Below are 24,321 nucleotides of genomic sequence, written 5' to 3'. Positions count from 1 at the left end.
CTAATCCACAGCTGCAATATTTGTCTCTGGTTCCTTATGCTTGTGACTGACAGTTTTCTCTCATTAAAGCACATTTAAAATTAGCAGAAGGCCTTTTCCACAGCAATCCCTGACAAATAATACACTCTGACAACTTCGGTAGGGCCATGATTCCTCTCTCACTTCACAATGCAGAGAAATACCTCAACTTATTTCAGTTTCAATGAATAAGACTAAATCTGTGCTCTCAGAGCATATCTGCAGGCATGTCACCATAATTTGGGAGCTGTCATCATATAAAGGGCAGATAGGCTCAGTGGAATGGAACAAATCACCCACAGAACAATGGCAACAATAATAGCTTACAACTTGCAATTTTTTTGGCAGACAGCATTTCCAATTACAGATGTCCCCACTTCTGTTCCTACTCAAATGAGTAGTCTAATGACCTATATTCACTAAGTTAAGGTAGATGCACTTCCCCCAAAACAACTGTCTGGTTTGTGAAAGGAAGGATTATAAGTGTCACTCATTTTTTTCTCTAAGTGCCCCAAGGAAGAATAAAATATTCAGAAAAGCAGCATTGGCATGGGATGTTCCATGCTAACCTACAGGAAACTGCAGATGTGAAATCTGTTTTGAAAGGACTGTTTTAGCCCCAGGCTCTTGCCCACAGCAGTATCAACCATATTTCAGAAGATCCTTTGAGAAAACTCCCAGTGAAGTATCTAACTTTGCGGATCTGTAAACTAAATTCAACTACCCAGATCAGCACAGACAAATGGCCCCTAACCAGGAACTTTAGCATGAAGCAATTTCCTGCAGTTTCCACTAACAGAAGTGGCTACTAATACCAAAATGCTAGCAGCTGAGATGAGAAACAATGTGAGCAAGCAATTTGTTAATCCTTTATTTAAAATGATTACAAAATTTTAGAAATTTCATAAGACAAAAAAAATGCATCAAAAAGACCACAGGCTTAGAGAAGGAGAAAATACTTAAATATATGGAACCACTTTGATTGACATTTCAAGGTATGTGCAGCAAAAGCTAAAGAACCATATATAATTTACATATATAATTATTATATTTCCCTTATTCAATAACTAATAATTCTCAAGCCATGAAAATAACACACATTAATTTTGCTACCATTCAGAATTATCTAGGATTTTATAAAACTGGGGACGGTCATGTTTGGGGCAAGTGGTTGGACCAGATGACCTCCTGAGGTCCCTTCTGACTCTAATTTTCTATGATTTTATGATGCACACTCAGCATTTATAGTGACAAAAGAAAACAGTCAAAAGGAATTGTTTCCTGCATTAGACAAGGCACTGCCAGTTTAGTGAATTGGTGCAATTACATATACTTTTCTAAAAAAAAGCTTACAAGGATATGTTATTGGAGGTTTTACATTTCTATTGCACAAATTAGTTGCTGTGTTTTGAATAGAATTGAAATCAACACAAATACAACTGCTTTCAGGCCAAAGACTCTTTACAGAGCTCTAACCACACTGTGAAATATTCCCCTGCTTTCTAGAGATGGAGTAGAGCTTTAACAACAAAGTACCTTAAAAAGGATGCTGATTTTTTTCCTCTCACTGGTATTCAAATTTTAGGTTAAAACAATACGGGTTAAATATTAAGTAAAAAATAAGACTGTTTCCTCTAAACATTGTCATATAATATTCAAGGGGCTCCCAGTCCTTTCATGCCACTTCCTCCCTTTATAACTGGTCCTCAACAATCCCGTGTGCTCATCCTCATAGTACTTCAAGTTATACACATTGTGGAAACTGGTGGGAAGATTCATTGGCTCTGCCTGGTGTCTCAGACTTAGTCTACAATATAGTGTTTTGCTGGCAGAACTCTGTGTTCACATGCTAAGGCAGCCATGGCACCCTGCCCCAATCCAGCAGAATTATTTCACCTCTGCTGAGTGGAGGGGGGCTTCTCCTGCCACTCAGCTAACAGTTTGCATAGACATTCCTATGCCTTTGCCCAGCTGCTGCAGTCCATTCAATGCACTGTACAGCTGTGCCTCCAGGATGTGGAATGGAGCCACAGGGGCTCAGTGTGGCAGCTTCGGAGGAGTGGCTGCTGTCTGCTACCAGGACTTCAGAGGTGAGTATAGACAGCCTTACATGGGCCAGTTAGGAGAGACCAAAGCTTCTCACAGTGTGCTCAACCAGAGCAGGCTCATAACACCACAGAGCAGACGGCCCTCCCTTGCAGGTACAATGTACAGACTTCCTATAAAAATGATTCTCTTCCAGTTTTTATGATTAAGTGTTCCAAACAACAACACTTTAGTCCAGTTTCAATAGACACTCGCTCGCTCACTCATTCACGTGCACTTTGGAACCATGTGTTAAAAGCAAAACAAAAAAACCAAAGACCATCTGATCCTAGAATCGTCCGACGGGGAACGTCCAGCTGGTTCAAATTAGCTTTTACAGCAATAGAATCGCTCCACTTAGCGTACAAAGGTGGATTGGCTGGAGGATTTAGGCCAATCATTTTCTTTTCCCTGAGGTTGGTATGGCACTCTGCCTTATCCAAACTTTTGTTAGGAACTGTATATTGTCATCACCTTATAGATAAACTCAATTAAACAACTGCAGGCTGGTCCAGTAGTAGTTGCCACAGGAGATGGTTAGATAGCCAACTGTCTGGCAGCCAGGGTATTTAGGAATGTAGCAGGTCTCGCTTCTCTCCATAGAAATCTCCTATGGCTAATCAGAAGGCAAAACTAATTTATTTTCCAAAGGTCATCCATTCTTTTTTCAAAATGTAGTTGATTGTATTGTTTTTTCATTCCTTTCTATTGGAAAACGGCATTTTCAGCTTCTCCCTAGCTTTACAAGACAAATGATTTGACACTCCATTCCACATGAAGGTCACCCCAATGGCTACTGTTGAGGGTGGAAACCACACTACAGAGGCACTTAAAATGAAACTGGATAACAAATGAGGAAAAACTTGCTGCAAAAAACAATGCTGATTTTGCAAGAGGGAGGAAGAAAAACAACAATGGATGGCTTGGATGCTGCTTTATACTACAGGTGTCAAGAGTACTTGGCCTTTTAGCTAAAATCAAGCATTAGAGAAGGCATCCAAAACCCCAGGCCTCTGTGCCTGAGGCTTGCATGTAAGATACTAGCCTGGATATGAGGGGGGGAGGTTGGTAATCTGAACTCCCAGATCTGGCCTGGGAAGTAAGATGCTGGCCCAGCTGAAGTTATAATACCCATGGATTTTTGTAGACACAGTTAAACTCCAAATTCAATTGAGCAAAGCTCATTAATTGGCTATATAGGATATAAATAAAAAAAATCAAAGTGCTATACAGAGGTGGGCAAGCAAATGCATTTGCCATTTTTTTTTAGCAGTAAGACCATAAGACTGGGAGTCATGAGGGCTGAGTTCATATCACAGTTCTGCCACCCACTCCCTGCAATGCCTTGGGGAAAAAAATAATTTGAATTTCTCTTTATTTCACTTCCCTCAGCTGTAAAGTGAATATAATCATTATTTACCTTGAGCACAAAGCACTTAGATAGATATATCTGAGGACTCAAAACTATTATGTACAACTCAAAATTCTTCCTTTTGTAGAAGGCCTCCCAAGAATAGTGCTATTTAAGTCCGTATCATCCTGCAAATCAACAGATGTCTACCACCAGCAATACCTCCACTTCTGTACGGCACACTGGAAGTATATGGATTCTGTGTTGCCTGAGAGCTGAGTTCTAAACAGGCAGAACAAACAGGCTGGCTTTTATACAATGGTAACCCTCAGCCTTTCTAATATAATAACATTACAGTGCAATTTTTACATTTAGCTAGAACTTTAAAAAACAAATCCATAGACACTTTTGATATGAGGAACAAGAATCTAGTAAAAACAACATATAGAAACATTAACAGATACTAAGTAAAAAAAAAGGGACAATGTTCACTGTAGTGACAGATACCAATTTCAAGTTATGGAATTACATGTGATATTGCCAATAACAACATATTACATCTTCGGAAGTACTGTTTGGAAAGACGCTCTTTAGTTTGCTTTCTGAACACCCACAGTACCAATTCCCAACAGCAGTAATAACCATTTTCCATGTGCAGGTTGAGAGTAGGCTTTAGTGCAGATGTGCAGAAAATACGAGCATTCGTCTGACAGAACAGCCCTTTTTCCAAAGAAATAGAAAGAGAATACATATGCATTGCTGATGGCATGCTACAGAGTAAGCATGAAGCCCCATCATTCATGCAAACCACCCAATACCTCTTCTACATTCCTTCAGTAAAGTGTAGTGTTAAGGGTGAATCTTTGAGAGTAGACACATTATAAGAAAACAAACACAGATCCATCAGGGGACGAGAGCCTTGGAAAAGACTCTGATCTCATTTTCAAGGCCTCAAAGGCATTACTGCAACCTCCACATCTTGTTCTGAAAACCCGGTGAGAGTGCCTGACACCCTCAGTCTCAGTGCTGCTCTAAAAGTTTAAAGGCAATTGTTTCATCATAGGAAATGGTGAAGTGCTGTGGGGAAGTTAATGTCTCAAGCCATGGAAGACATAATGCATGTCGTGAAAACAGACAACTACTTTGCATTATCAGCCTTTTTTGTTTGTTCTAATATTTTGTCCCATCTCCTACTCTCCTTTTTTACTACCACTTACCCTGCACATATAGTTGTCCTATTTTCCTCTTCCGCCACCAGATCTCTGAGGAATGCCTTTCTACCTCTTAGCTCTCAAGTACAGCTCTATCGATCAGGACTCCAGCACTGTCTAGTCTTATAGTTCTCATGTAACTATAGGTTGTTGTTTTAAGATTAGAATTTTACACAGCTGTTTGCTTGGTTATTTATCCATTCAACAAAGCTGGACTGTAGCACAAGAATCTCAAACTATTGCATGTATACTGGCAATGAAGAAAATAAATGTAGGCTGTTCCTGGCCAAATTCATCTTAATTATGGAGAAGCAAATTGCGCAAGTTGTTTAATACATGTGATAGGCACTGGAGAGCATCTAAGTTCAATGTTCTCCCTGGTGAAGCTTAATAAAAATAAAAGCCTAAAAATACTTCTTGTGCTGCCTAGTAAGAAAAGGTGAGAATTTTTTTGTTTTGTTTTGGTAATATCTTTTATCAGACCAACTGTGTAGTTGGGAGAGATATTAAACAAGCTTTCAGGCACAAGGTGACCTTTTATCCCTTTTTCTGTTTATAGGCAATTCTGCCTCCTCTTGATTCTCTTTCATCTAATATGAAAATATTTGTCCCTTAAACTTGCTTCATAAGCTATTTCAAGTTTCTCTTGAAGTTTTTATGGCTTTTTAGCTATTTTAAGTGCATTAGATATGACTTCAAAGTTTCAGAACTGTGGAATGCAAAAATGGCTGCAGGATCCACAATGTGTCTATTGCCAAAAAACAATTGGCCAACTGTATCTTTCACTGGGTGCCTTATACTGACTGTCAGAGAGAGAATCTAGAACTAAAATAAGAATCAAACTGTTTCAGCAGCTAGAAACTTCTGTAAGATTCAAGCAATGTCCCTTTTATAGGTATAATTTAACTGACACCCCCCCAAACAAGAAACAACTATGCTGTACTAATTTATAGTAAGCATCTAAAACAAAGTTGAATGTCACCAACATAGATTAGTGAGAATTAAGCAGAATTCTAACCCTGCCCTGCTGTACTCCATACAATTTTAGTACTGTATTTTAAACATAGATCTTGAAATTCAAGCACACTCTATTGGTGTATATCATTCTTTGCTCTTAAGGTCTTATAAGTAAATGAGAACACTGATTAACTATTTTGTTTAAAGAAAAGAATTCTGGATGGAGACAGCTTCTTCCTTTTGAAGTATGCATCTTCAACAATTATTAGTCAGGACAAGTTATCTGGTGAATTGTATAAATCATGATACCTGAGAGACTGTTGTTAAGAAATGTAAGAGTCTATACAAGTTTTTGGTACTCAGTATGAACAAAGTTGGTTAGAAGGGAAAAACAGAAAGAAGACAGTAACTGTCAATGTAGTAAAGTATTTCATCTGGATTTAACTAATAGAAAGAAACAGACTTTTTAAACTATGGCTTCACTTTTCAGTGGCTGATTCTCTGGTGTTTCCTGTCGGTCTGGGTTCTCTGCTTTCTTTTCATTAGCTGGTTTACGTCTTTTCATAAGCATATAGATAAGATCACCCAAAAATGCTAGACTTGCCAGAAATCCAAACACCTGTGAAAGTGAAAGAAAAAGTTAGTTGTTTAACATATATGCATAAATATTAAATGTTGCTGCAGCATTGGCTGAGAACCTGATACAAGGGAACAAATCCTTTTCCACAGGGAAAAAAATATGCATCTTTTGTGTACTTTTCCTGCACACTAATGATCAGGGTACATTAAGCTTCCAGTCTCTTTATGCTCACAATTTAATTCTTATCAGAGACTGGTCAAAATGTTTACTTCTAGCACATCCTGTGTAGAAGCACTTCTTAATGTTTGAATTGCAGTTGGTGCAATTCATATTCATATTATGATAGGACTGAATATGTCATATTTAAAAAGTTTCTTAATACACTACCAGAGGCAGAAATTAATACATTTTTTACAGAAGTGCTGAATAAGGTGTGGCTTGGGCAGAAGCCAGTCAGTATTAAGTCAAAATCATGAAGGAGAAAATGATGCCATTGGAGGGCTAAGTAGATCTGCAGAAATCTTTACTGGGTATGCAAGTAAGAAAATTGCAACTTGATTTCTTGATTTATTGGCTTGCCATTCCTAATCGCAAGAATTGACTGGAACAGAGCGTGCATTTATGTGATGCTTTAAGAGAGTTACATTTTATAGAGCTGACCGCAACCAACAAAATCACAAGATTTAAGAACAAAAATTCCGTTTCTGTTCACTCCAGAAAAAATCTTATGGAAGTATTCAAGTCATGCTATGCTTTCACAAATCTATATTAAAGTATATTCCTGTGCACATTTATGTTCTTCCCACAAATGCAATAAGTCAAATTGAGTTTGGGGCAGAAGTTCTTAACATTTACCATTTTCTGTTAGTTCACGGATAACATTCTTTGATACTGATGGTTTAAAAAATGACAGAAGGTTTAACAGTAAACAAGGTATGAAATAGAAATACAGAATAAAAATACTTACTATTGCAAGAGTTTCAACAGATGACTCGTCATTGGTTGCAGCAAACACAATTGAAGCTAAGATAAAGAAACCGCTCACTATTGTTGTGGCCACAAAATCCTGCAAATAGGCAAGATTATTATTACAAATAAAATACCCATTAAAAGAAGTAATACTAGGAGTGCCCAAGGTAATCTGAGACTGAAGTCAAATGTGAGCCCAAACATTCTTACAAGCCTAGGAAAATGTGTCTTTCAAATAGCATATAAGAAAGCATTCAACTCCAACAGTTGGGAAAGGCATCTGCATTGCATTACTCTTTCTAGTCTGTCCCCATAATGCCTGGAGTCAATCTAACTTTTCTCAGAGTATTCTGTATTCAGGAAAGTCTGTTTAGCTTTCCTAATTTCATTCAATATTTAAAAGATATGGAGAAAAGAAAGCAAATTCATTCTTTCACTACAAATACTCTCCTATCTTTATCCCTTCAATCAAAGAACGTATAATTGTTTGCTATGAAATGCAACAATTCTCCAGTAGGAAGGATGCTTATATACACAATACTGTATCATGTTCTCTTTAACTATGCTCACCGACACTTACTGTCAGTATCGTATCTTCTGAAACGTAAGGAGCATAATTGGAGTCTGAAAGGAGGTGGGTAAGGGGCAAGAAACAATTGTATAAATTAAATTGAAGAAACAGACACATTCTAAATAATTAAATGAAATATTTTGCAAGATAAACCCACCAGTATGTGCTGGCAACATACTGTCCCCAAAGATATAATTTAGGAGCACTGATAATTTGCATGACAGAACATTAAGTCCTAAAGCCCTTTGCACAGATGTGCAGATCTATGCTACTGACTCATCCCAAAAGTAAGATCAGTCTCATTGCAAATCATTTCATTAGCTCCAACTCATAAGAATGAAATGCAGACAGTGTAAAAGGCAAGAGAGGATCTTTTACAAGATAAAATATGAGAAGTGGGGGTAAGTCACGGGAAATCTCAGGTGAGGTTTCAATTTGCTATTTAAGTTGAGAATGAAAGAAATCCCCATAAGCGAAGATGTGTTTGTGCAGTCAGGCTGCAGTGTTGTAGTTGGGATGATCTATGAAATATGTGGAAGCAAGGCTCTTAATACTATCTTTTACTGGACTAACTGTATAGTTGGGAGAGATGTTAGACAAGTTTTGGGGCATAAAATACCCTTCTTTAGGTCTGTGTGGCATGTTTGTTCACATTTAATTAAAGACTGTTTGCTTGTAAGAGTTTTGGTAAACAAAGGTCTGTATCCATGCCACTAACACGAAGGATTTTAGAATTATTAAAAATTAGAATATTTACATATTCTCTTAATCTCTCTTAGCATGACATATATAAATAAATGAAATCAGTTTTGTTCTTGAATTCTCAATAAAACTGTGTTAGGGTTAGTAAAGAATATCTGGCTTTTTTGAAAGAAACTATTCCCGTTAGAATTTAGCAAAGAAGCAAATGTATTTCCTGGTCTCACCTGTTTTTAAACCTGACCTATGGCTACCCATTTGACCGTTTTTGTTTGCAATATGGGAGAGAGACAGGAACAGCAAGGGAGAGTGTATGCACATGCACAGAAGGAGGGACTCTGCAAGTCTTGTACAGAAGTTCTACTAATTCTTTTCCTTCTAGTTTATTAGAGACAAGAAAGCTCAGATGAGCCCATCTTGGAATAGGGCTGGATTTTTTTTTTAAATTGTGTTTTTCATACCAAAGAAATCCTAACTCACTTTACACAACTGAGGTTAAAACAGACATAGCAATCTCCTGCAGAACCAGAAGCAAAAGGGTGAAATTCTTTCTTTTAAAGGGTTTGTGTTATGTAGCAAGTCAGACTAGTTGTTCATAATAGTCTCTTTTTACGTTAATCTAGGAAACCTAATGATACCAAAAGAGAGGCACATGTACGCTCAGAAAACCTGTTTAAAGAAATATGCTTAGTGACCCTTAACTAAACCTATTAACCCCCAGTCTGTTATTCATCCAAGGAAATCTTATCTGGATGTCCCAGCAAATAATAATGTTTACCACACCTTCCTCCTCAGAACAACATGCACTGGCACAGGACTTTTCAGGCAGTCACCAACCCCTTTCTTCACTTTCTCTGTTACCCACCAAATCAGGGGCATGGAAAAGAGCAACCCCAACTGAAGAGAGACTAAAAAGAACAGCCTGTTTCCGTGAAGAGCCAAGTGGTCTTCCTAGTTCTTGAGGCCCAAAAATGAAGCACCGTATCTCATAATTGCTAACATAAAAATGTAAAAAAAATTGTTTATGTAAAGGGGATTCTTAAAGTTGATTATGCTCCTATGTAACATGATGTTTTAAAGAGGCACATAGAAGAACAAGCAAATCACTGTATATACCTTGTTATCAAATAATATCAATCCTCTAAACTCATACATAAAGGTGGATTATGACAGAAAACTTAAATTTAAAGAAAAATAAATATCATCCTTACTGTTTTTCTGATACTGTCGTCCCCAAATCTTTCATACAAAGTAGTGCAATACACGACCAGTAGCAAGAGGCTCAGAAGCAAGGCACTGCAGCTTACAAATTCAAAGAAGTAAAGGCCGCCGCATAAGGTGCAGCTCTCCACCACTTCTTCACAAATGAAGGCTACAAAGGAAAATAACTGTGGAAAAATAGGAATTATTCAAGTTAGATAATTACTTCACTAATGTCTGTACCAGGCAATTGAGTCACTTATCTAAAACCTAGTGAAAATAACTATCTGGAAGAAAGAAGTAACATAGACTTGCAGTTTGTGACCTGACAAACACCAAACTAAATACTTGGTATGTGTAGAAAAGCTATATTGCTGTTAAAATTAAGCACTGTATCTTGTATAAACTAGGTCCACCTGAACAAAAAGCACTAAACCAGGCAGCCACATAGCTTCTTAATTTTATAGTAAAGATAAATAATGCATGTTTTCCTGTAACTGACAGGTAGAGGCCAACTGGAAATATAGGGTATAAAAAACAAAAAAATTCAGTCAGTGAATTCTCTGGCTGCCTATTGGCAAATTGTAAGATCACATGTAGTCTCATGCACACTGGCTGGTATTCACAGCCAGGAGGCAAAAATGGGAATGTTAAAGAAATGGCAGAAGATGATCATTCAACTGGGCTCCTACACTGCAGTTCTTCCTGCAGCGCTGCTGGAGTGTTTGAACCCTCTGATGTACTGCACATTGCAGACTAGGTAAACACTCCCCCCTAAACTGCATTTCCAAAGAGACTATGGCAGAAAGCAAATATTTCCATTTGGACTCAAGTCAGATACATGTGCTGTTCCGTCTACCCAGTGGGGGTGCATCAATAAAGATTTTTTTGTCTGATACCGACGGCTGATTATTAACCAGCCATATCGGCTGGTACGGGGCAATATGCAGCCTGACAGCTTGAAGAACAGCTCCCTGCCGGTAAGTCGGGGGCGGGGGACGGGACGGGACGAAGAGGGGTGGGAGCAACAGATCAAGGCCCACATGGTGAGGGAAGGAGAGGGGCAGGGGCAGATGCTGCCCAGCCAGGGCAATGAAAGCAACCCTACTGGAAGCAGGGCAGAGCCATGGGTGGCTCATCCAGGGGGCATGGTGGGGTGGGGCAGGGTGGCACCCCACCATTGTGCACACCCCTGGGGGAAGCATGGGGGTCACGGTTGGGCCAAGGCTGTGCTTGGGGCAGGCGGCAGCAGTGCTGGGAAGGGTGGCCACAGGGTGAGCTAGTGCCACTTCAAAATCACCAATGCCACTGCCACCCACCCCACTCCCGCCTATCCCAAGCACACCCCCAGCCCCATACCCACTGCTGGGAAAAGGCTGAGCAGCTCCGTCCCACTCCTGATGGGGTCGCTTTCACTGCCCTGGCTATGCAGTGCCTGCCCCAGCTCCACTCCCTCCCTCACCATAGAGGCCTTGCTCTGCCGCCCCCCCTTTACCGACCAGACACTGCTCTCCAAGGTGCTGGGCTGCATTCCTGGCTACATGCATGCTGCAGCTGCGCTCATGCACACAGCATTTACTGGTGACATTATTGACTACGCTGGCCAAAAAAAGCTGACTGCCAATAACGTTAATTTTCCTTTTATTGGTGCCGATCCAATAGGTGATCAATATATTGGTGCATCTCTACTACCCAGACTTCACTGCACTGTATATCTAAAGAAAAGAAGCCAATTACCCTTTAAAGAAAACTTTAAATACAAATATTTGAATACCAAATTTGAGAACCAGGCTCCCCACAAACAAGAAATGTTTCTCTGTTTTGAAGGAAGTAGATAAAAGAATCTTTCCCCTAGCTGCATACCCTCAACTAAAATTTGCTACACAGATGCCATTTTCTTCCCCACAAGGTTGCTATATCTGCTGTTGTAGGAACCATTTTCTATAATATTATTCTACTTAAAAGAATATTTAAAAATTGATGCATAATTTACTGTGCAATTCTTGATGCCTGTTCCGATAACAGGCTTGTCAAATGATAACAGAACTGAATAAATGACACTTGTAGGTCTATCAGATTTGTAAGCTATTTTATGATATTCTCTAAGCTTTTGTGCAACAATTTTGTTTGCAATTGTGTCATTTTGGCCACTGTCCTACTGCTAGACTTCCCCGCCCTACATAGCCAACATTAGGTACAAAATCTATTAGTGTGGCTTCACTTGCCTAAGACATTCAGGTACAGAAAACTTGACTGACCATAAAATTAAAAGTACATTGATAATGCCTTTTTTTTCCATGCCCAACCAGTCACCTCAGTAAAAATAATTCCTTGTATCCTAGGAAGCCTTCCTAAATGCTGGGCTTACCTTTATTTAGGCATTTACCAAATACTACTCTCTGGGAGCTCCCTGCTAGAAAAGAGCAGGACCAATTTAGAGTGGTCCCGTGAATACTAACCAGGTTTTATCAGCATTTCATTCACAGTCAACTGTATCAAAGGCCACTGCAAGATTTAGTAAGATCAGCAGGGCACAATTACCCCTGCTGATCTCCAAGTGAAGATCCTTGACCAATGCCATGAGCATAGTCTCTGTGCTATATCCAGGGCAAAAGCCAGATTGGCAAGGGTCCAGAAATCTGATGGCATCCAGATGCACCTGGAACTGTCCAGAGACCACCCGTTCAGTGACCTTTCACAAAAAGGAGAGACTGGAGGCAGGACAGTAACTGGCTGGGGGACAGTCAGCATTCAAGCTTACTGAGTAGGAGCTGGACAGGACTCTTGGCCTGCATTATCTAATAAAACATGTTCACATATCCACCACCTCTCACAGGCTCTATCCACATTGGCAAATTTCAGATTTATATTTTACATCTCTTGCTGTAACAGCAGAGGTTGCGATAGAGATGAGCATTTTACCAGCACTCTAGTTGTGATCATTTAACTCAGGGGTCGGCAACCCCTGGCACACGTGCTAAGCATGGCACATGAGGCCATTTTCTTCAGCACGCGTTGGGGCCAGGGAGGCAGCAGCTGTTTGCAGCCTCCCGGCTGCAGCCAGCTCCAGGTCTGGGTAGCTGCGGCCAGTCAGGAGCAGGCAGCTGGGATGCTGCAAGCCCTGCTGGGAGCAGCCTGGGCACCGTGGCTATCAGCAGCTACCCAGAGCCGGGGCCATCTGCAGCCTGGAGGCTACAAACAGCTGCTGCCTCCTGGCTCCAATGGGTGCAGTGCTGGCACCTGCTGCCTTCCCAGAGCCCAGGCCAGGACGGCAGCAGCTCTTTGTAGCCTCCTGGCTGCAGCCAGCCCTGACTCTGAGTAGCTGCTGATAGCCACGGAGTCCGGGCTGCTCCCATGGAAGCCCCGCTGCAAGCAGCCCAGGCTCTGTAGCTATCAGCAGCTACCCAGAACCTAAGGCAGCTGCAAACATCTGCTGCCTCTCCACCCCAGCCCCAGCTCCAGACCCGGCCCCAGGGACGCAGCACATACTGGCAATGCTCCCCCCATTGTACTGCCTTCACCACTTCTGCAAAGCAGTGTTGGAACCTGGCGTAGCAGGGCACAGTGGGGGGTGGAGAAAGCTGCCTGCTTGCTCCCAGCTCCCCACTGCCCTGCCATACTTCCCCTGCAGGTGGGGACATCAGAGAGGGGCACAACCCTGAGCTGCTGCCCAGTGTGCACAGGAGCAGCATGGGCAAGTGTGGCAGGGCAGCAGGGAGCTGGGAACAGGCAGCTTTCTGTGCCCGCCACTGTGCCCTGCCATGCCAGGTTCCAATGCTGCTTTGCAGAAGCAGTGAGGGCAGCACAGCAGGGAGCATCGCCAGTATGTGCTGCCTCCCTGGAGCCGGGTCTGGGACTGGAAGACAGCTGGGGCCATGGCCGGGGCCAAGAGGCAGCAGATGTTTGCAGCTGGCCCAGGTTCTGCATAGCTGCTGACAGCCACAGAGCCTGGGCTAGGGAGCAGCAGGGCTGAGGGGCAGGGGCTTTGGGTGGGAGGCAAGGGTCATGAGCAGGGCTGGGAGGCAAGGGCTTTGGGTGTGGGGCACAAGGCAGTAGGGCTGAGGGGCAAGGGTCATGAGCAGTGCTGGGGGGCAAGGGCTTTGGGTGGGGGGCACAAGGCAGCAGGGCTGGGGGGCAGGGGCACAAGCAGGGCATCCTGCCATGTACCCCCGCCCTCATTTTGTTTTTCTGGCATGCCAGCACTCCGGCACCTTCCAAGGTAGGCATCGTGGGGGTTTTCAGCACTCTGGCCAAAAAACGTTGCCTACCCCTGATCTAACTCTATTCTAAATAGGTGTGGGTAGAGACAAGAGTAAGAGACCTGTCTAAAACATGGAATCTGTTGATGCTACCAAATGCAGAATTGCAAAATAGCAAAATCAGGATCCTGTAATTCACCAGAGTGAACAAGATTAAAAGCCAATGGCATTATACTTTCAGCACTACTAATGTCCACCAGATTTAGTGAGAATTCAGGATTTAGTTGTAAGCAGCATAACACTCGTCCCTGATTCCAAAGTTATGTGCTTTAAAGTGTTCAATGGAAAAAGCAAAACTTGCAAGAGAGATGCTACAACTTAACATCACCTCCTGCCAGTTTAAAATTATTTCTTCTGTGCTTTAGAATGCCTTACCAAGCACACTGCTTCTTTCTTTTGACTGTGTAACTGAATTAGGTTAGATTCATCTCCAAGGCCAAAGTTCCTGTGTTAAAATGCTGGTTTCCCCAAGGTCTTCCAAGGCCTTGTTCATACCTCATAGTTTTGAAACGTTAATTGCTGGCATTTATTTGTACAATTAAGTAAGTTGAAGATAACATTGAATGCGTCCCCTGCAAAGATAAGAATGGCAGCCTTCATCCTGAATTTTCCTATGGTACATATTGGCTCAGTACTTGTGGATCGTATAAATTCCACGATTTAAACCATGCCCGAGAGACAGCACTTCAGATTAATATTTTATATTGAATACTTAACAGTAACAAATTTAATGCGTCTCAGGAATGGAAAGAACTAGAGCTCAGCAACTAAAACAATATGTCTATTTCTCAGCATATATTTCCTGTGTTTCTGGTCATAGATCCTATTCTTTACTAGCACTGAAAAGTTCAATCAATTGCAAGAGACAAAGAAAGAACATTAGATGAGAAAATACATGCTAACCCAACTCAGAACAGAGCTCCAAGATCCAAATAACCAGAGTCAATCTATATTAAATTACCGAACTATTAGGTGTAAGCCACAGGAGGTGACAGTGCCATTCTACTTGGTGCTGGTTAGGTCTCATCTAGAGTACCGTGTGCAGGTCTAGGCTCTGGATTTTGAAAAAGATGTGGAGAAGTTGGACAGTCCAAAGGCAGATGGAACAAGTGATACAGAGGACTGGAGACAAACCATACAAGGAAAGGTGGGGACAATTAATAAGCAAGTTTAGCTTGCAGAAAAGGCAATTAAGGGGAAACATGACAGTAGCCTTCAAATATCCAAAAAGCTGCTATGAAGAGGGAGACAACTTATGTCTCTCTTGCTGCAGAGGGGGCAGGATGCACAGAAATGGCTTTAAATTGCAACACAGTAGGCTTAAATTGGGTATCAGGAAAAAACTTCTCTCACTGTTAGAGTGAGGCAGTGGAACCAACTGCTTAGGGAAGCTGCAGAATCTCCTTTGACAGTTTTGAAAATGAGCTTGGATAAACACTGATCAGGGATGATTCAAGAGTAGCAATGCCTGGAGTGTACTGTGAATACAACTCAAAAGCTAGGAGACTGACCCCAAGACCTCCCAGAGCATTGCCATAAAGAGTTCTGCAGCCCAAAGCAGGCCACAGAAGGTGGAAATAGGAGACTACCATGCGTAGTAGCAGAAGAATGAAGCAGAACTCCATAACCGGCTTGGTTATGAAAAAAGATTAAAGGAGCTGGGGCAAGTTTAAGAAAGGAAACAAATGACAGAAAAGGGAATTCTGGTCTCTTATTTCAGTTATGCAATGTATTGAACTCTATTTGGGGTCCTCAGAGTAGAATAGAAGGGTCTGATTATCCCATGTTTTCAGGATCTGCTTGTTGCCATACAGTGTCTGGGTTGTCTTCCCCCCCCCCCCACCTTCCTCAGAAGCATTGGGTGTTGGCCACAGCCAAGACTGGAGATTTTGACTGGGGCGTGTTGATACTCCTGCTGGGACTGAGAAAACCAACAGATTTCAGGCTAGAGGGTCTTGCTTCTCTGTTCATGGAGACCAATCACCATATTTGAGATCAGGACACAGAGTGTGAGGTTATTTTACTTTCCTCTGAAATGGAAGGCATGGTCCTCTTCCTTGGATTTTAAGCATATTTTAACAAGCATTTTTTCTGTCTTTATATTAGCAGGACACTGACAGTGCTGTCATCCCCCTGCTTTACCTAGGGCAAGTTAAAAGGAGTCCCTTCCAGCACTACTTATCTATGATTCCACTACAAGAGGAGTGCACAACTGCTTTAAAAAAATCATACTTGGATTAGTTTTACTGCTACACTGTCAAACAAGGAGGACTTCTTAAACTGAGTCCCCAAAGGATGTGTCCAAAATCCAATACCGTTCAAATAACATTAATCGTCAGAGATGATCCAAGTACACTGGAGCATGTCTTACAGCAGGTGGATGGACTACAACATACAATGGTAGCCCTTGAGAGATTAGCAAGTGGCCTGTGGGCTCCTGTCATCCCCCCACAGAAGGAGCTGAAGTGCCCAAGCTGTGCACATGGCAAAGAAGGGACCCACTGTCACACTGCAAGTGGGTGGTGCGTGCAGTTGCGAGGGATTGTTGCAAGTGCAGCAGATGGTGGGGGGAAGCCTACATGGCTGGGAAAAGGGGGAGCTGGGCTGTCAGTGCTGTGTGCACAGCAGCTGCAGGGAGTGGGGTGCTGGGCCTCTGAACTTCCCCTTTCCAGATGCATGCACCACAACACACACCCTCCTGGCTGTGCAGGGAGAGCTAGGTTGCCTGTGTTGCAGAGATGCCCATGGTGCAGAGATGCTGTACAGTGGAGGAGGGGCACTAGGCAGCCCAGCTTCCCTCCTCTGCCAGCTGTCCATACTGTGTGAGCATTCCTCCCCTACCTGCTGCCTGTGTTGCCAATGTGGCTGGGAGACAGGGGGATCCAAGCTGCCCACACTGTGCCAGGGGGCACCCGTGTGGTCTGCAGCCCCAAGTCTGGCCTGTATGGTATGTGGACCCAGGGTGCCTGAAAGTTCAGTAGTCTCGGACTACATCTCTTGAGGTTCTTTCCAGCCCCTCCATGTGTATTACAACAACTTTGAAGCAAGAGTTGATGATTCTTTGTTTTCTCTAAAACCACAAGATTTATTAACGTTTGCTAACAGGATAGATAAAAATCAAAGTAAAAACAAAAAAAGAACTGGATGTTTTATTTAAATCAGATTTTTTTGATTTAATCATATGGGGCTTTTTTTTTTTGTTAGGATGCTTTTTAAAAAAAATAAACCTACATAAAGATAGTTTTAATTTAAAATATGTTAGAGCTCAAAGATATCATCATGGAATAAGGATTATAACTTCTAATTATATACTGCTGAAACAATATATTTGTGTCACTTTTTTAGAAAAAAATTATAAATAGGTCACAACAGGTCATGGACTATATTAAGGGCCCAATCTTATGAGGTTCCCAGAGGCTCCTCTATAGATCAGTAAAGATTAAAGAAAACCACTCAACCCAATGGGACTTAGTGCTCAGTCTAAAAGATCCCATTAAGCATCTCTGTGATGCTTAGTTTCAGTTTTCAAACTGTGGATTTGTGTCTCCAGAAATAACATCCTTGTTAACAGCAGTATAGGAGATGAGAGATAACAGACCTGACTACCCACCCATCAGCCCTATTGTCTCTGCAAGTTTGTGTACAGAGTCAAGCCCTTACCTTTCTCTAAAAGTGCAACATTTCAAGAAGTTAAATAAATGGGGGGGGGAGGGGTGTAGATCTGGAGAAGGAGGAGGAGTCTGGAAGCTAGGACCCTATTTTATCACTGTGTAAATATATGGGTTTTCCTCAAACAGGGACCAGGAGTTCCCACATAGTGCATTTCTGTTTCCCCAGAAGCACTGTCATGGATACTAATTTCACCTCCAAAAGCCTCCCTGGACAAAAGCACCTATGATGGACAAATGCCTCCACCCTATTTCCTTAACCCTTCCCTACAAGAAGCTTCTCAGAAAGCTATACTGCCATATTGAGGTCCCTGTCACCAGATACACAGCACATCTTCTCAGCATGACTTTGAACAGCAGTAATTTTGGTTTAAATTGCCACGAAGAAATGCTGTGACGAACACCTGCTCCAGAACTATAGATTAAACTGTACAGAGCAGAGATATCTTCTGCACTAACAATCAGGAAACAGGTACCCAAATTCTCTCCTGACTCGCCCCCCAGCTTTAGGATTACTACATCTACAGTATGCATCACATAACAGTGAAACATGTGAGCTGTAAAAGGCTTTTTGCTATTTTTAAATCATTATCCTTATAGTTCTGTCCACGCATACCAGAAATGAATACCTCCTTTTTCACTTGAGGGTAAAAGTCATTCATTGATGACATCATCATATATACTGCTAGTAGTTAGTTTAAGGATGTCCCATCTCTAAGATAGTCTTTCTACACAATGAAAAGCTGTAAAGGTACAGTGTAATTATTCCTATAAGACTGTAAGAGCTTAAGGACTGTTGCTGGAGTCTCAACAGTGGCACCTCACAAATGAAATCTTCTGGTTTAGAATTATATTGAAGGCTGCTATTCAAAGATTCTTCTGTTACAAGTGTCCTATATAGTACAGCTTGTGCAGGAACTGAACAACTAAAAAACCAGAACTCATCTCTCATTGATGACACTTTTTTAGTCTGAGGTTATGCATTGGTATTTTTACACACAAAATTTGTTTTTAATTCCTCAATTAGATGACAAATATTACTCCTTTAGGTACAAATTCAGATCTAAGATCTTGGCACAACATGTCTTTCCCTATCTACTTATGCAAAGAATTTGAACCAGATTTTAGGTAGCAAATAAGATTATTTTCATATTAAGCAACTGAACTCCATAAGAAACACAGTAGGCATGTCTACATGTTCAATAATGCGCTGTAAGTATGGGGCATTAGATTTAGTACCTGTAACGACAGGTACTAACTTAATGCACTGTATTTAGTGCTACTGCGCATTAGCGTAGATTAATCCTTTTTTAGTGATGTTAATGCACATTAGACTAAATCTACTGCGCATTAGTGCTTTAGCATGGGCTTTGCCTGCTGTGCTAATGTGCAGTAGAATTAGTCTACTGTGCATTAAGCGTCTTGTGTAGATGTGCCCATTGTTCCCAATATTGCTTTGGCCATTACATCTTTATGGGTGTAGCAGGGCTCCTGAAGGGACCTGGATTTATGTAAACAACTCTGCAGGCTTGGGAACAGAGGCAAGTCACCTAGGCAGAGAAAGATGGGGGGTTTTACAGGCAAGTAGAAAGGGTTTGAGGTATTTGCCAGAGGGCTAAGATGGTTCTTTTCTATTTAACTGGCACTGGTGGCTTAACCTTGAGCTCTGCTGTGGCAAGCTCAAGGCCTACTTAGAAAACTGGTAACTCAGGAGCCCACAGACAGAGCGGGGCCCAGTCAGGGGTCCAGGTACCTAGGGACCTGGACCAGAGGGTCCATGTGCCCAGGGAAAGATTGAGCCAGGTTAGAGGGGTCTAAGTTGGACTAGAGGGTCCCCAAGCCCACAGAAGGGCTAAAAGTTGGATTAAGGGGGCTGAGAGCCCAGAGGAGGGGCTGCATGCAGGACTAGGAGTCTGAGAGCCTGGAGGAGGGGCTGCGTGTGTAACCCAGGGGCCTGTGGCCTTCCTCTGAACTTCTGTAAGGGACCAGGGGTCCAGAGGCCCAAAGGGGCCGAGTGTATAAACAGGCAACACCAAAAAAAGAACCCCCAGGAGGTTTGGGTCATGGTGTTGGGAAGGCATGGAGCTACGCATTGAGCCCTTAAGGTTACAGGTTCCCTGGTGGGGAGATATGAATGTAGCCCTTAAAGCTACAGGTGCACTGCAGGGGCACAGACCAGTCAAGAGGGCCCTTTGAGCTTAAGGGTTGAACTGAGGCTATTGGGGGTCCGGGAGCAAATGGACTAAGGCTCACTCTTAAGGCCTGTAGGCAGCCTCCATTATTCAACCTCTAGTAAAAACAAGGCATAGCTGGTAAGCAATCAAGGGAGGGCTACAATAGAGACTGAGCTGGGAAAGAGCCACACAGCCATCAGGCGGTGTCATAGTTGCCCCTGGGGCACAAAGCTGCCACAAAGGGATCCAAAAATAAAGTGCTCCAAAGAAAAGCTTAAACAGAAGCAGTTAGTAATACACTTGTATTACCATGTGCATTTATAAATTAGGAGAAAAGTGATCCCAGAGTAATACCTGAATATGATGGAACTTAAATCTGGAAAGTAATTTCCTGCAATTGGTTTTACTGTATTTTAGGGAACACTGTAACAGTGAAGTCGCAGGTGATCTGATGAAGCAACATCCTACTTAAAAGTATGCTAGATAGTTGACTGTGCAATATTAACTTTAAGTTATTGTTATGCGTATTATTATACACAAAAGTCTCTAGAAATCCAAAAATGCTGCCTGGTGTACAACTACAGTAAGACAGTCTCTACCCCAAAAAGCTAAACAGAAAATGGCTCAAAAACAGACAGGTAACAAGACCTGACCAAAGCTGTGCAGCAGGTAACCAGTAGTTTCAGGAGTAGAACTCAAGTACCCTGAGTCCTACCTGAGTGTCCCATCCATTAGATCACTTTGCTTCCCAAAAGATTGCAGTATCATGTTTACCTGATTTTCAAACAGATTTTTTTCAGGATTTTTAATAAATATATTTTAATTCAATATATTTTAATAAAATATAAAGACATAGGTTTTCTTCCTTAGAAAGTGGTATGTCACTCACCTTCACCTATAATAATCAAAAAGACTGATTCATGATTTGTGCTCTGGCCAAGGACTCAACAACTTGTATATTTCAAGACAGGGGAGTCAAGGTAAAAGAAAAAAAATTAGCTGCCTATTGGGGAGTACAAAGGAAGTCTCGCTCTTGATACTTTCCCTTTTTGTCTCCCTGCCACTGATAGGCTCCAGTAATAAACTGCCAAAGCCTTAGAAATATCAAGTTTGCACCCATACAGGTCCACCAGTTTCCCGTCTTGCTTAAGATTGGCCCTAGTAATTTATTTCCTTCCTTCCTAGAAAAGCTTTTAAAAAGAAATGCCCCAGCCAAGTAAACGCAAGCATGTGAGCAGTCTACTACATAAGTCAACAGGACTGTTTATACCAGTCTAGGTGTTTCCAGAAGTTTGTTTTGTGATAAGCATTAAAACAAAAAGTACAAGTTAACCCCCAAAATAGCTGAAATAGTGTTAGCTTTGAGATTGTTACAGGGTTCTTTAAAAATTCTTTTCAAGTATAACTTTAAAAAACACTAAGTGCCTTCTCTTATCAGTACTTGGTATCTTTTCTCAAGTGATGGTCATCCATTTTAAAATTTTGATTGCTTCCTTTTCTGGCAATGCCCAAATAAAAACAAGAGGTGGAAACCACCTGGTGCTCTCATGGTGATGACACATTTCAGACTCAAAAGTCATGCACATCAGAGTCAGTTCCTATTAACTGCATCTATGATTGGATGCCCTTTTCCATTTGGGTTTCACTACCTCCTTGCTAAGGTCTAGGCTGCTGCTCTTGCCATTAATTACAGCAAACTGCATTTTCCGAGACTCCATATATGTGATATTTTGGATACCCTAGGACAGCGGTTCTCAACCTTTTTAGACTCAAGTCATCCCTTGGAAAATGCCAGCTCTTCACTTTCACCTACTGCTTGACTATGGGAAAATATTAAACTGCAAAAAACTCAGAAAGACCAAAACAGGTCTGAATGGTTTTGACACCAGATTCCTGTTTGAAATCTCTGAGTTTATCTTGTGAATCATGTTTAGGGATATGCATATCCTTAAAAGGATGTCAAGGCACCCCAGGATGCTACAGCACCCTGGTTGAGAATCACTGCTCTAAGAGTTAGGATTGAACACTTGTCAGATGCTATGCCAAAAACTCACTGCTGAGCTGATGCAGTAAAATGGATAAAAGATAAAAGGACAGAAGGATGTTCTAAATGGATTGTATCTGGGAGCTTATTAAAGTTCATTTCTGAGCTATCTCCCACATTTAAGAATAAAAATCAAGAAACATTATAAAATACACATCAAGAGCCTAAAGGGTTTAAGATTCTCTGACTTGAAGTGATGCACTGTATTTCCCCATCCATGCTACAGCTGTTCACCATAACAACCATCAGAAGACAGAAGTTCTGGAATAGCCTTCTAATGGTTTTTGGTTTTAGACCGAGCTTAAGACATGCATGAATTATTACATACTGCAGTTTCCTGTGTCAGGAATGGACTTGACTAGATGACCCAGAATGTCCCTAGAATGAGGTGTCACCAAGGTCTACTGCCAATTATGTTAAAGGATTTTTTTAGTGCAAAGCATTAAATTTTCCATGTGGGTTTAGCCCATTTTAATTTCAGATTAAAATGGTAAGAGCACAAGTATTGAGGTGACAGTTACACTGGCCTGTGCTCTCTCCTCTTATTTATCTGAACCGACAGCAGACTGAGATAATTTGAAACACAGCATGCTAGTACTGTGAAGATGCCTCCCTCTTCAGAGGCAGACTCCAATACTTGAATCAGTTGCAAATATTATATTATAGCTACAATACCAGTGAGTCATCTTCCTTCCCGGCCTTTAAAAGTTCATCATTTCTTACGCAGCACTGGATTTAGGTTATTTTGTCAGTGTTTTAATTTTTTAAAACTAGACTTTTTAGATAAAGTTAAACTCCCTCTGAAGTACATGGCAGCTGTATGAAGGATTTTATTTTAGGGTCTGTTTTAATTTGGATAGGATAATGCCCTTCCCTAACCTCCTTCCCTTTTCTGTACCAACAGGTGCACTTGCACTCCGTTTTTGTTTCCTGCTCCACCCAATAGCTAAAGACAACTGCCTGGCAGTGGCAGCAGCATTTTGAGTCAAGCAGTGCCCAGAGAGTCCACTGACTTCATGGCTCATTATAATCTACCTGCTCCTTTCTCGACTCTTCATTCTAGGCGTTGTTAAAAACCCTCTCTTCTTTTTAACAGTCTTGATGGTCCACCATTGAAGCTCACCTTTCTTCTGCCATCCTGTTCAGGTGCTCCTGGTCAGGAAGTTCCTCTATCAGCACCCAGCAGACTGTTTTAAACTCATTCCAATGAAGGTAGGTTTGTTTCTGCTTCCCCCTCAAACTGAATCACTGGGCCCTAAGGCCTTCATCTTAGTAGTGAAGCTTCCAGCTTAGTTTTAACTGGGGAAAAATATGTGTGGCATTGCACCTCGCCGCCTGCACCCCACTCTTCAAAATCCTAGATCCACCCACCCTCAGGTTTTGAATTACTCTTTGACTCTTGGAGAGGTCTGCAAAAACACTTAAACCAATTCACTGATTAACAAGTCCACCTAAGTGAAGGAGCAATCGGCTTGGAGACCCCCCAACATTATCATTTTTCACATCTTACAGGGGGGCTCTCCTCCCCTGTAATTCACACCCTGCCCACCCCCACTAGTATTGTTTTATATGGGGAGCAGCGGGGGAGACCAGCACCAATTAACAAGTTTAAGGGAAGAAAGCAGCTAGGGAACAAGAGATAGCTCAGGCATGAGGTGCAAGGGGTGTGGAGGGAAAAAGGGTCAATATAGTTGTTGGTTGTAACTGTGTGGGTCTAAGGAAGGGTGTTTGCACCCAAAAGCATTGGCGACGTGTAGGGGGTGCACGCGCACCCCCTGAGATTGGCCGTACCCCCCCCCCCCGAAAGAGGCGCCTGTGGGCGGTCTCCACCTCCCCGCTGCTGACACCGCTGCCTGCAGGCGGTCACCCTGCCCCCAGGGGGGGGGCCCGCGGCATTTGTGCCCGCAACCTTGCAAAGAATTTTTCCAACCGTTTACCCAGTCTAATAAAATTTATGGCACCTACCCAAAGAAATCTGTCAGTCAGTGTAGTGATACTGACAGCTTCGAGAGGCAGCCTTCACGGCCAAGCACCCTCCTCACAACCCCTCCCACCCCCCCGGCCCGGGGAAGGCTCAAGGCAGCCCCTGCCCCCGCCGGGATCCCCTCAGCCTCCGAGGGCCGCGCTGGGCACAGCCTGGGGCCAAGGTCCCCCGCCCCCGCCCCGCTCACCAGCTGCAGCGCCTTGAGGACGAGGCGCGGGAGGTCCAGCCGGGGGGCGCCGCAGAGGCGGGCGCGGGCGTCGTGGGGCTCTGTGGTCTGCTCGTACACCGCGCCGTTGTCCATGGCCGCCACCGACGAAGCGAAAGCAAAAGGCGCGGGGCGGGACGGGGCGGGCGGAAGCGGCCTGACGCAGCGGGGCCCGGCCGCCCCACTCCCTCCACAGCGCTCTCGCGCGGGCCGGCGCGGCAGGGCAGGGCGCGGAGGCGGCTGCGGCTGCGGCTGCGTTTGCGCGAGGGGGAGCGGGTCGGGGCTCTCGGCTCGCTCTAGTCAGTCCGCGCTTCAGACCGACGCGATACTCGGTCCCGGCCCCGGC

General features: G+C 42.8%; 1 protein-coding gene across 1 annotated transcript; it reads right to left on the bottom strand.

The window, feature by feature from the left end:
- Nucleotides 1-865: 865 nt before the first annotated feature.
- CMTM6 (CKLF like MARVEL transmembrane domain containing 6) lies at nucleotides 866-24,113 on the bottom strand. The gene is made up of 4 exons (XM_006267280.4): nucleotides 23,958-24,113; nucleotides 9,653-9,829; nucleotides 7,170-7,268; nucleotides 866-6,241 (listed from the first exon to the last, which is right to left on the bottom strand). Exons 1-4 carry the CDS (start codon nucleotides 24,069-24,071, stop codon nucleotides 6,089-6,091), a joined length of 543 nt encoding a protein of 180 aa, XP_006267342.1. The 5' UTR covers nucleotides 24,072-24,113; the 3' UTR covers nucleotides 866-6,088.
- Nucleotides 24,114-24,321: the final 208 nt, after the last annotated feature.

This window comes from Alligator mississippiensis, chromosome 5 (genome assembly GCF_030867095.1).
Source record: "Alligator mississippiensis isolate rAllMis1 chromosome 5, rAllMis1, whole genome shotgun sequence".
Classification (NCBI taxonomy): domain Eukaryota; kingdom Metazoa; phylum Chordata; order Crocodylia; family Alligatoridae; genus Alligator; species Alligator mississippiensis.
The sequence above is the reverse complement of the archived record's forward strand: the minus strand, read 5'-3'. Positions and strand labels throughout refer to the sequence as shown.